General features: G+C 39.5%; 1 protein-coding gene across 1 annotated transcript; it reads left to right on the forward strand.

Moving 5' to 3' along the window:
* Positions 1-1,183: 1,183 nt before the first annotated feature.
* Positions 1,184-11,861, forward strand: HDC (histidine decarboxylase). The gene is made up of 12 exons (XM_015638636.3): positions 1,184-1,322; positions 2,130-2,302; positions 3,334-3,447; positions 4,187-4,309; positions 5,107-5,241; positions 6,135-6,278; positions 6,535-6,601; positions 7,364-7,526; positions 7,632-7,722; positions 8,864-8,962; positions 9,626-9,727; positions 9,912-11,861. The coding sequence occupies exons 1-12, from the start codon at positions 1,295-1,297 to the stop codon at positions 10,644-10,646; spliced, it is 1,974 nt and encodes a 657-aa protein (XP_015494122.1). The 5' UTR covers positions 1,184-1,294; the 3' UTR covers positions 10,647-11,861.
* Positions 11,862-12,067: the final 206 nt, after the last annotated feature.

The raw sequence follows: 12,067 nt of genomic DNA on the forward strand, positions 1-12,067 counted from the left end.
GTAGAGCCAAGAGATGTTAGTAAGTTCCTATTAAACATGTGGGCAGCTTGTTACTTTTTTCTTAATGTTTCCAGAACAATGTGGGATAAAACCGATGAATATGCATATAGTAGTTTTTTGCACTTCTCTCAGTGCTTTTTTATCAATTTGGATTTTTTAATTTCAGTACATTAATCTCTGATGTGTGTGTGTGAGAGAGAGCATCTTTCTCATATCTATAAAAGTTTCTTCTCAAGTACCTAATTGCAGCAGAGATGAGGAAAAGTTTCGCTGTTCTGTAGGTGGAGCAAGAGTAGAACAGTGTAGAGCAAGTGAAGATGGATATAAGGATTCAACATTGAGTAGTGTCAATGTTGAATCCTTATCCATCTGTGCTTCCAAAGAGAGGAAGGATGTGTTTTCAGGTCCTAAAACTGGAACAGGAGGCAGTCTGTGAGGTTGTTCTTTCAAAATGAGAACAATCCAGGTGGATTGGAGAAATTCTGGAGAGACAAGACTAAATCCCAGTGCTTATGCATATCATATGGAGAAAAGAAAGCACAGTGAGGGAAAAGGTGCATTTTCCCAGCTCAGTGGTCTAGGGTGATACTCATGGAGGAACAGCCCTGCTTAGTGTAACCTGCTCTGATCTGAAGGGCAGGAAATCCACAGTGTACTGCTTCACAGTTCTGGAACTGGAAATAGCTGTGAAGCCTTTCCTCCCAGCAGCATGGGACTGACAGCATAAGGACTAAAGACTTGTGGGGATGTAGGTGTACTCTTTTTTGGGGAAAAAAAGAGTTCTCTAAACAATTCTTAGGAAAAGTCTCAGCCTCCCATGTCAAATTTGTTCTGTGCTGGTACTGGTTTTAATGGCTACTGCTAGCACTGTAGCTGGTTGTGCTGGTGTAACATCTGCTACATTTTATTTGGTTTTGAAAGCTCTTGAGCTTTTTGTCTCCCACAAGTCTCATGTTAATGTGCCTTATATTCAAGGCATGGATTACTGTGAGACTTCTGAAAGACTGATTGAAAATGGGAAAGTGCAGAGGCAGCTCCTCTTAGTGATACGCTATCTTACACATCAAAAGAGCACAGATGAGAACATGAGAGATTGCAAAAACCCTCAGTTGGGAGGAGTTAGATAAACACTCACCAATAACCTGCCTGTTAAACCTTTGCCAGAATGTGTGAGTCTGAGAGATAAAGGGAGCTATAAAGGGGGAAGCAGCTGGCAGGACACCAGACCAAGCTGACCACAGCTCCCAAAAGGTTGTGGCCCAGGTTTGAAGAAAAGCACTCCTAAGGAATCGGTATGGAGCCCGAGGAGTACAGACAGAGAGGTGAGTGATCTGTGGCTCTTGCAAACAGGCAGCATTTGCTCGTGGAGATCAACTGTTGTAGGGCTGTGAGTGAAACCCAAAATTAGGATGGGCTATATATATTGCCCATATATATATTTGTGCACTTCTCCTTGAGACTTGGAACTGCTGATGCTGACACAAAAATGTGTCCCAGGGTTGAGTTTAAATTAATGGATTTAGAGTCTGTGGGTAACATCTTTTTTGGTCTTATATCAAAGCTGCTGTGGTAAAGCTGCAAAACTGTAACTCAGAATAAACTTGTGCTGAGGGGTTATGCACAGTATCTCTTCAGTGGCTGACACCGCAGTGGTATTTGGACAGTTCTGGAGATGGAGAGCCACTTTTGGTTCCAGGGCTGCAGGAGATTGCCTTAAAAAGTGGAGAAAAGGTGTGGACCTATGCAGCTGATTTCAGAGGATGCAAAAGGAGGTTTGCTATAATGACAAAGAAGCGTAGGACATTATAAAAATTTAATTCCTGTAAAATGCAGTTTCAATAAATTTGTAGGCAAGAAAATCTAAACTTTCAGTAACCAAACTGTACTTTTACCATGATTGTGTTTTAAAGGTACATTTGAACTAGTCAGTGATGACAAAACCCTGAAAAAACCTCTTTTAGAACATTATTAGATGGGACAAGTAGGGTGTAGGAGGGAGGAGCTGGGAGCAGTATTCCAATGCTATTGGAACCTCTGTCCAATGCTAAGGATAGCTTGTGTGGAGTGCTGGTACTGCTATTTAGTGTTTCCATTAATTGAAACTGAAAACACTGGTTTGCCTCTTCTAGGGAAAGAGATGGTGGATTATATTTGCCAGTACCTGAGCAATGTGAGAGAGAGACGGGTGACTCCTGATGTACAGCCAGGTTACATGAGAGCCCAGCTGCCAGACTCTGCCCCAATGGACCCAGACAGCTGGGACAGCATCTTTGGAGATATAGAGAAGATTATTATGCCAGGGGTAAGAAAGTATAATAATGACAGGAAAAAGCTGTTTCTACCTGGGATGAGCACCAAATCCTGGGAATGCATAAGTTCTGCAGAACATTGTTCTAAATAAGTAATGTACACAAAAATGTAGCATAAATCTTGTAGATGTTATGTCCACAGTTGTGTTCCTAACTATAATTTTAGGGGTTAGATTGTGAGTGTATTTTTTAACTACTTTGTATATAACTCATATTTGCTTATAGGGAAACAAATGCACCAGTATGAGAAAATCATTAGCTTCACAATGTCTCAACCTGCTGAACTATATAATCTTAATTTCAGGGATATGGAAATTCAGCACAGTGAGGTGAAACAACTCTTGCCCAACTTCATGTACATATAAGACTTGTCTTCTGTGCTTTGAATGTAAAAGTGTTCCTCTTGAACATAAATACTGCAGATTCTGCTAAGGGAATTCATATTACCAAATGGCATGCTTTATGTAAGAAACTTCTTCAAAGTCTATTGTCAAATTTTTTTATATGCTTGCAGAAACTTGATCTGATGTAGGAGAGGCAAGGAGATTACATGTACTTCCACTGGTGTCCCACAGACAAGCTCCTTCAGGTGTATGGAAGGGTTTATATAGTTGTAAATTGCTGTGTGTAGCTGAAGGCAAGTTGTTGTTTGACAAAATGAGCAACTTTGTTGCAAGGATCCCCTTCATAAAGATAAATATTTTGATAAATCTTTCTGATTCTGGTCTTTCAAACATGTCACAACATTCTTTCCTGTTCAGAATCTTTGTCTGTCTGTTTAATTCAGATAAATACTTTTGCTGTTACTTGCAATTTATCTGTTAATAGTGCAGTGTTATCATCTGCTAGTGCTGCTCTCCTGTTGATATTATCTCTGCAGCTCTCTGCTGGCAGATGTATAGTTATAGCACATATTATTTTGCTGTAATCTTTTTCTCTCACTTTAAACAGATACTAACCACTACATCTCATGCAAAGTTTTGTTACATTTTCAGACTTAACTTCTGCATGATTCTTTTCCTAGGTAGTCCATTGGCAAAGTCCACACATGCATGCCTACTTTCCAGCTCTAACTTCCTGGCCTTCACTCCTTGGAGATATGTTGGCTGACGCAATTAACTGCTTGGGATTCACATGGGTAAATTTTTTGGGGCTATTTTAGACATTTCTCTCCTATGTGTAATATGGAAGAGCAGGTCATAGTCATTCTTTCTTGCTCTCTGAGTCAGTATAATTATTTACTTTAACCAACTGTGTGTTGTTGCACAAATGAAAATTGTCACTTAGAAAAACCAAAACCAAACGAACATATAAGAACAGGCATTACCTGGTAGTAAGAGGTGAATGAAGAAAATATACTAGAAATATCTGTTTTCAAATTCTTTGCATATCCCACTGTGAGCATTGTTTCTTGTCATCTAGTCTTAGTGCCAAGACTGTTACACAAACAGTGTAAGCAATAGAGCAGCCACATCTATGACTGCAGGCTAAATTGGGCTCCATTCCAGTTCTCCTGCTCCTTTGAGAGACCATATTTTTCCTCTTCTGAAAATAATTGTTTGGTGGCCTGGGCCAAAATATCAGCGCATTGTGTATCCTCCTACAGCGGCAGCTACAGAGCACTACTTGCTTATGATTGTGCCCACCGCAGTAGTTTCTGAGGCCAGTGTTTTCCCCAATGCCAAAGTTGCCCAGATTTTAAGATGTGTGTCTCTGTGTAAGAAAGTAAAAGTTCACAAACCTAGAAGAAATTGGTGGGTGTGGTCTCCATGTAGCTCTATCAGATTAGCTCGTTGTCTCTCTTAGCTCTCAGTTGGACAAGGGAACAGTGTCCAGGGTGAATTACAGCCTGATTTTCCTTCTCAAATTTTTTCTAGGCCTCCAGCCCAGCCTGTACAGAACTGGAAATGAATGTGATGGATTGGTTGGCTAAAATGCTGGGCCTTCCAGATAAGTTCCTGCACCACCATCCCAACAGTGTGGGTGGAGGAGTATTACAGGTGGGGGAGATTAGAGATGGCCTCATCAACTTTTTGTTTTCAAGAGAATTTCTTCCTGGGCGATAGTTTTCCTAGAGACAAAACTAACAAAGTTTTTTATATGGGTCCGAATCCAAATTTGACATTATTTTCCCAAATTTTAGTATTTAATGTGGAAGATTATAGAATAGCAACTGCTATTGCTTTTAATGCTGACAAACAGCAGGTATTCTTTTGGTCTTTTTAAGGATGAGTATGATTTCATGTCTTCAATCTGTTTCATACCACCAGATTTTGCACTAAAGTGATTCTTACATAATTAGAGAAGGAATCTTTGTCACTGTCTTTCTGCCACAATGCTTAGCCACACAAAAAAATTATTTTTCATTTTTCTCATGTGTACTTTTTGTCTCTGAGAGGTGCAAGATCAAGGCCTGAACTGTTACTTCCTTCTGGAAGGCGTAAGCAAGAGTTCTCTGGAATCACTGCTGCGTCTTTGTTGTTATAAGAGGCTTTGATCATGTTTGTAATTTTATGGGAAATACTATGTTTTATTGGTAGAACAAAAGGAAAATGTGGTTTGTTTACTCCCCAGAACTTGGTGCTGCATGTTAAAATATACAGCAATTAAAAAGCTTTGTTTTGTGTTGCTGGCTCAGAGAGCTGCTCATCAGCTAATGACTCTCCACTGCGTCAGAGAAAAGCAGGAGTAGGAATAAAAGAGGGGATGGACAGCTGGGCTCTTCACTGATTTCAGCAGATCCCTGGCTAAATAGCAATAAAGTAGCAGTTGCAGTAAATGAGCAATGTCTTTGCAGAGCACCGTGAGTGAATCAACCTTGGTTGCACTGCTGGCAGCAAGGAAGAACAAAATTCTGGAGATGAAGGTTTCTGAGCCAGACACTGATGAGTCCTTGCTCAATTCTCGCCTCGTTGCTTATGCATCTGATCAAGTAGGTTCTTATGATTCCAAGGAAAACAAATTGCTTCTGTTGTCTCACTCAGCCTTTGCCATGTGAAGTCACATTTCTGTGTAACAACACAGAAATGCCTCACAAGCATGGACTGGTTCCCCTAGTGCTGCTTTCTGCACATGGGGAAGCTAAATCAGTTTGAGGCGAGGTTTTTAGGGTTTTGGCAGTCCTCAAGAGATTGTTTCACGTGACTGATTTCTGCACTTCCTTCCTGTTTTTCAAAAAGCCTCACTCCAGAAACTAGATGCTGATCTCATGCTACTTCATCTTGTATTTCTTCCCAGCCTCCTTCCCCTCAGAGACAGGCATGCTCAAGGCATTGTTACCTAAACGCTGCTCCTGGTTGTGGGCTCCACTGTTGGCTTTTTCCAGCAAACTTGTTCTGTCCTTGGCCTCCTGAACTGAGCAATTATATTCCCCAGGGAAAACTGCCACAGGAGAGACACTCATACTCATTCTCTCTTAGTATAACTAAAAGGACTTGTAAGGTGTTTTGCTCTATCAAGAAGTAAACACACTTGAGGGGATGTATCTTCTTATGGCAGGGAGGAGAGAATAAATGGAGGTTGATTAATTTCTATAGGCTCCTTTAAGAGCTGAGTTTTGATAAATGGTCCTCCAAACACAAGATGAGGATGCCTATTATTATATTTCAGAAACCAGTACCCAAGTAAATGAAGCATTCTTTGGAATTACTGTATACTATTTCTTATAATTACTCACAAAGAAGATGCTTTCAGACTTGTATTAATATGGATTACAATAAGGTCATTATCTCTCTATTTCTTTCCACTACTGTCTTTCATAAAGCCATAACTTACCACAGCTGTTCAGCCTCAGAGCTTGTTCTTACTGCTTTTCTTATTTTAAAGGCACATTCCTCTGTAGAAAAGGCTGGCTTGATTTCTCTTGTGAAGATAAAATTTCTGCCTGTGGATGAGAACTTTTCCCTCAGAGGTGAAACTTTGAAGAAAGCCATTGCAGAAGACAGAAAGAAAGGCTTGGTGCCAGTCTTTGTATGTTCAACTTTCTGGTTGGGGGTATTGACATTGTGTTATATTCATAATGTCAACGTGAAATTACATATAAATTTTTTTCTTGTTGTGTTAAAATACATTAGCTGAAGGTTCAAATATATACAAGAATTTCTATTTTATTAAATAAAAAATTTTAATGTTTTGACTATCTGCAATAAACTGCCCACTTTTCAAGTGCTTGCATCCATGTATTAAAAGAAACCAAATTCATTATAACAGGTTTCTTTTTTTCTAGGTTTGTGCAACTTTGGGTACAACTGGTGTCTGTGCTTTTGACAATCTCTCAGAACTGGGTCCAGTCTGTAAGTGTCTTTTTTTTCCCTGATTTTGATCTATAAAAGTATCTAGAAGATCCTCTTAGACTTTCTCATGCCAAAACCAAGGAGAGCGGAGGTTTTCAGACATGTCTCAGAGGTGGCTAAAATCAGTACAAGACTGCAGTGATTTCTGTAAAATTTAGATTAGGATGCTAAAATACTTTCTATTCAAGATGGATGAAATTTGCCAACTGATAAATCTTTAATGTGGTTATTCAGGAAATACAGACTGTGTGGTACTGTTGTAGGATGGATATATTAATATTTAATCTAGCAAAGGAGTGTTGAAGGTAGATTCTGGTAGGACATCCTCTGGATCAACCAATTTCATAGGTAAAATTGACAAGGTTGCAAATTCTATTCCAGCATAAATTCTGACCAGTACCTGCTGAGGACCTGAGGAGCTTTCTCTTATGGGTCAGATTGTGGCTTCTGATTCTGGGTCCTTTTTCACTTGCCACTATGTTTTTATTTTGGCTTTGCAACTGAGGGGTACTGGGGAAAGGGCAGGTGAAAGGAATCAAATGTTAAAAAGACTCACTCACATGAAATATAGAATAGTGAATTTTGTTACAGACTCCACCTTTATCCTATATTTTGGCATTATGGTTCAATGCCTTTAGAATAAAACTAAGTTGTCAATTGTTTGCCTCCTCCAAAACACTGCACCTGGTTTACAGAGAGGAGAGATTGCATGCACTTTGATTCCCTGTATCCCTTACATAACAACAATCTCAATTCCAACAGGTGATGCTGAGGGACTCTGGCTTCATATTGATGCTGCATATGCAGGAACAGCATTTGTATGTCCTGAATTTCGATATTTTTTGGATGGAATTGAATATGCAGATTCCTTTACATTTAATCCTTCTAAATGGATGATGGTCCACTTTGACTGCACTGGATTTTGGTGAGTATACTCAAAGCACAAACACCACCAAAAGGATAACATGCAGATTGCAAAGACTTTCTGTGCACTTATTTTGCTTAATCTATTTCCTTCTGCAATCGATAGGGTTAAAGATAAATACAAGTTACATCAAACCTTCAGCGTTAACCCTGTCTACCTCAGACATTCCAATTCAGGAGCTGCAATTGACTTCATGGTAAGTTATTAAGTTGATATTTTATATTGCCTATAAAATTTTCAGGCTGTGAAATTTGTATCGCATTCTGGAGTATGCTTATCTTATAGCTGGTCTTACTACATAAACCAAGTTATGCTGTGATCCTACTGCAGAGAAAATAGCAAAGTAATTGTAAGCCCTGGTTATGAAGGTTAATTATAAAATTGATTTCAGATTGAAGTACTTAAGATTTTTAAACAGATGGAGATCCAGCCTTGTCTTTCTCATGCAAAGGGTCATTTCTGTGTATTGTGTTGCTGAAATAATTCCTGCTTGATGCCATTTTGTCTTGATTTCTTGTATCTCTGATATGTAACAAATGAGAGAAAGGAGTAAGCAATGGAAAAGCCATGCTCTTAAACAGCAGGAGAATGAATTACATTTTTTCTTCAGATTAAGGTATTCATAGGAGAGCTAAGAGGCATTTCACTGCAGATACATTTTACAGCAGATTTCAGTACAGTAATACAAAGAAATATTCACTGCCAATTATTTCTGCTATGATCTCACCCTAGGCCTGAAAAGATAATTGTTTTCTTGAAATCAATAGTGCTTTTCACTCAAGTGGAGAGAGGGAGGGATGGAAAAAAAGACATTGAGTCCCTCTTGTGGTTAAATTGGATCCTGCACATGATTGTGCAGCCTCCCTGAAATATTCCTTTACACGTTTTCTCATTCTTTTCCTTGGAGCAGGTGTTACTTTGTCTGGAACTGTCTGCCCCAGTATAAAATCTTGCTGTTTATAGTTGATTTGGGAAAATGTTCAGGAAATTACATGAGCTGAAGTGAGCACTAGTCAGTCCTAAAGTGTAAATGGCCACATCTTAAATACAAAAAATTGTTGTTATAAGCTGGTACTTAATTTAAAATTCTAAACATATCTAAGCCATAAATTAAGGGGAATAACCAAAATCTTATTTTTGAAAATAGTTGGAAAATATGGGGACACATTGTTTCTTTGATGGCTGTACCCTAGGCTCAGCAGATTTTCAGGTATATGACACTATTCATCTCAAGAGAGGTTTCTGACCTGAGTCTGAAGCAAGAGATGTGGCAGTGGAAGGAGAACTCTCCTTTCTGTTGTTTCTGCACTCACTGATGCACTGTTGTGTTTTCACAGCACTGGCAAATTCCACTGAGTCGTCGATTTCGTTCTTTGAAGCTGTGGTTTGTGCTTCGCTCATTTGGGGTGAAAAAGCTTCAAGCTCATGTCCGACAGGTGTGTGAATTACCAATGTGTTATGTTCAGCTCTTGGCAGCTGAGATTAGTGAGCTCAGAGATGCAGAGATGAGTAAGAGGAATCCTCTCACACACAAATCTTGTATGTGAATTCTAAATGTGTGCTGGTTTTATTCTAAAATAATCTGTGAAGAGTGACTGTGCAGACAAAACATTTCCAGCCCCCTTCTTGACAGCACTGGACAATAGAAAGGGACTTGGTCAGTCACTGCCTTGTGCTGAGCCATAATCTGGAGAAGCTTTCTCTGAGGTCAAGTGGGAAGCAGGCTGTGATGAATAGCTGAACCCAGCACTATGAAAATGTACAGACTTAAGTCCCTGATGGAGTGTAAATACGAGGGGTCACATTGTGGATTAATGGTTGCTGCAAAATGGCTCTAATGTGAGAAGTCACATTCTGTTTGCAAACCTCCTTCTAGAAAATCCCTATGTACAGGCCAGTTACTCATGTTCATTGTCAAGGGTTTGGGTAAACAGAGACAGACTTTAAAATTCCTAGCTTTGATGTAATTTTTCTGTTTGCTCTTATTCATGCATTGGAATGATGTGTTTTAGTAAGGAAAGGAATTCCTTTTAACTACCCAGTTCAGCATCTTATAGTGGGTTTGTGACATAACTTTTTTTTTTTATCCTTAATTACAGGGTACTGAAACAGCCAAATTCTTTGAATCCTTGGTTAAAAGTGACCCACTCTTTGAAATTCCTGCCAAGAGACATCTTGGACTGGTTGTATTTCGCCTGAAGGTAAAGATTGGTCCTTTTGCATGTCTCTTTGGAATGAACTGACCACAGCTGATCTCTCTCCAGACATTAATAACTGTGACTATACTTCCATGTAAGAATTTGTGATTTCAATTCTTAGATATGTTTGGATGTCACTGGAAATTCTAACTATAATATTTTTTTTTATTATTCATATTTAAAACAGGGTCCCAATTGGCTGACAGAAAAACTCCTGAAAGAGCTAAGCAGTTCTGGCAGGCTCTTCCTCATTCCAGCAACCATCCATGACAAGTTCATCATTCGCTTTACTGTGACATCTCAGTTCACAACCAGGGAAGATATTCTGCAGGACTGGAACATCATTCAACACACTGCAGCCCAAATCATTAGCCAGAATTATGAGTCACACTACATCAATTCTGGTGATGGGGCTTCTTCTGATGCCATTAGTAATGCTCCTCAGCTTTATTTAGATGGAGGGAAGTACAAAATACCTTCCAGAAAAACAGTAGTTCAGCCTAAGACATTATCAGTAAGTCCCAGTACATGTGTGATTAGTCAGCAGGTAAAAGGTCAAGAGGATCCTCTGGATGACTGTTTTCCAGAAGATGTCCAAGATGTTACCAAACATAAGTTAACCTCTTTTTTATTCAGTTATTTATCTGTTCAAGGCAAGAAAAAGACAGCACGTTCCCTTAGCTGCACCAGTGTGCCAATGACTGGTAATCTGGAGCAATGCAACCCCAAAGCAGCAGCCACTGACAAGAAGGAGTCTTGTGCAAATGCCAGAGTTCTTTCCAGGCTGCCTGAAGACATGATGATGTTCAAGAAAGGTGCCTTCAAAAAACTAATTAAATTCTACAGTGTCCCAAGCTTTCCAGAGTGTAGCATTCAGTGTGGCCTTCAGCTGCCTTGCTGTCCTCTGCAAGCCATTGTTTAACAAGTAAGAGAGCTTGGTCCTTAGGAAGAGAAACAAAGTTTGCCTATTCACATGCAATACTACATGTTCTTTTGTTCAAAATGTAAGCTGTGGCAATGACCACTGAAAAAATGCCTGTGCTTTTACTGGTGAAAACCTCATGTATTTATAGGTTAAAATGTCAAATAAATCTTGTAGGCCTATAACATGAAACTCTGTTTTGTAGACTGTGGTAAAGAAAATGCTGATTTCTTCCTTACCAGTCCTGGTAATGGACAGTTTCCAGCTGGTAGGCTGGAACCACTTTGACAAAGTATGCTGGTCCCAGGACGGGATGAACAATTTAAGTCTCTATTTACACCACTAGTTGGTTTGTTTTTTGTTTTTTAATACCTTGACTTGAACTCTCTAGACTGATGTGAGGATCTGTGTGTGCAGACAATGCCAACATCAGTTTTGAACTGTGCAAAGAGAAGGATGTAACTTCTCTAAGAGATTTTGCTGCAGTAGGGCAATTTTCCCAGAGTTAAACACAGCAGCCCTGCCAGTCCATCTGTTCTAATCAGCTAAGGGAGGCTTTGTGCAGCCATGTTGCAAAACAGTTGCCCTTGCAAAGCACCTGTGGCCTTTCTCAGCGTTACCTAAGGTCTGTACATCACAAATGCATGAGAAAAAAGAGGAGGAATGATATCTCCCTCTCTCTCACAACAGAGAACTAAAGGGGCATTATGGAAGGCAGGGTCTCTATACAGCAAACAAATGTTTTGCTGCAAGAGACCAGTGATTTATGTATATAAGAAACTGGGCGGGAGAGAAAAATCTATTAAGGACAAATTTCAATTTAGGGATACTACAGTTGAGTCAGGAAGCATGGTGATTGCTAGGACTTTATTCTGGGAAAGCACTGCTTGATGCTCGCTGCTTTCCTTGCAGTTGTTTCCAGACACCTACAGTCACCCTGTCTGAAGGCAGAGCACTCAGATGGATCTTCCCTCTGATCCAGAACACCAATTCCTGGGTTATATCAACAATGAGCCTAGTTCATATCTAGACCCTTATACAACATCAGCTAAGCTCATCAGCTAAGATGCAGGTAGAGTTGGAGTAGTTCTGTTTCATTAAGACAATCTCATATTCACACTTTATTTCTGCTAAAAAATCGATAACCACGTTTCATATCACTTTTAATAGTGCTATTAAATCTTTCTGTTTACACAATAAAGCAATAAACACACAGCAAGGATGGCAGTCCCTTTGTGCTTAGTCTTAGATGTTTAAATTTATATTCAGCAATAGGAAGTACTGCCCTGAGTCAGACACTTGTAATTTATAAACATATAGAATGTGCTGGTGAGTAACAAAAGTGTTGATAGAAATTTAGAAAATTATGGAAAGGCTCTTTTCCCCACTTCCTGCCCCTTCCTTGTAGAAGTCAAAGATGA

This window comes from Parus major, chromosome 10, assembly GCF_001522545.3.
Source record: "Parus major isolate Abel chromosome 10, Parus_major1.1, whole genome shotgun sequence".
NCBI lineage: Eukaryota > Metazoa > Chordata > Aves > Passeriformes > Paridae > Parus > Parus major.

What these genes read in the sequence shown, in the direction of transcription:
- HDC (XM_015638636.3), top strand. Translation starts at nt 1,295, where the DNA reads ATGGAGCCCGAGGAGTACAGACAGAGAG. An exon ending in ACTGCTTGGGATTCACATGG is followed by an intron (nt 3,448 to 4,186) that starts GTAAATTTTTTG and finishes AATTTTTTCTAG; the next exon opens with GCCTCCAGCCCAGCCTGTAC. An exon ending in TTTGACTGCACTGGATTTTG is followed by an intron (nt 7,527 to 7,631) that starts GTGAGTATACTC and finishes TGCAATCGATAG; the next exon opens with GGTTAAAGATAAATACAAGT.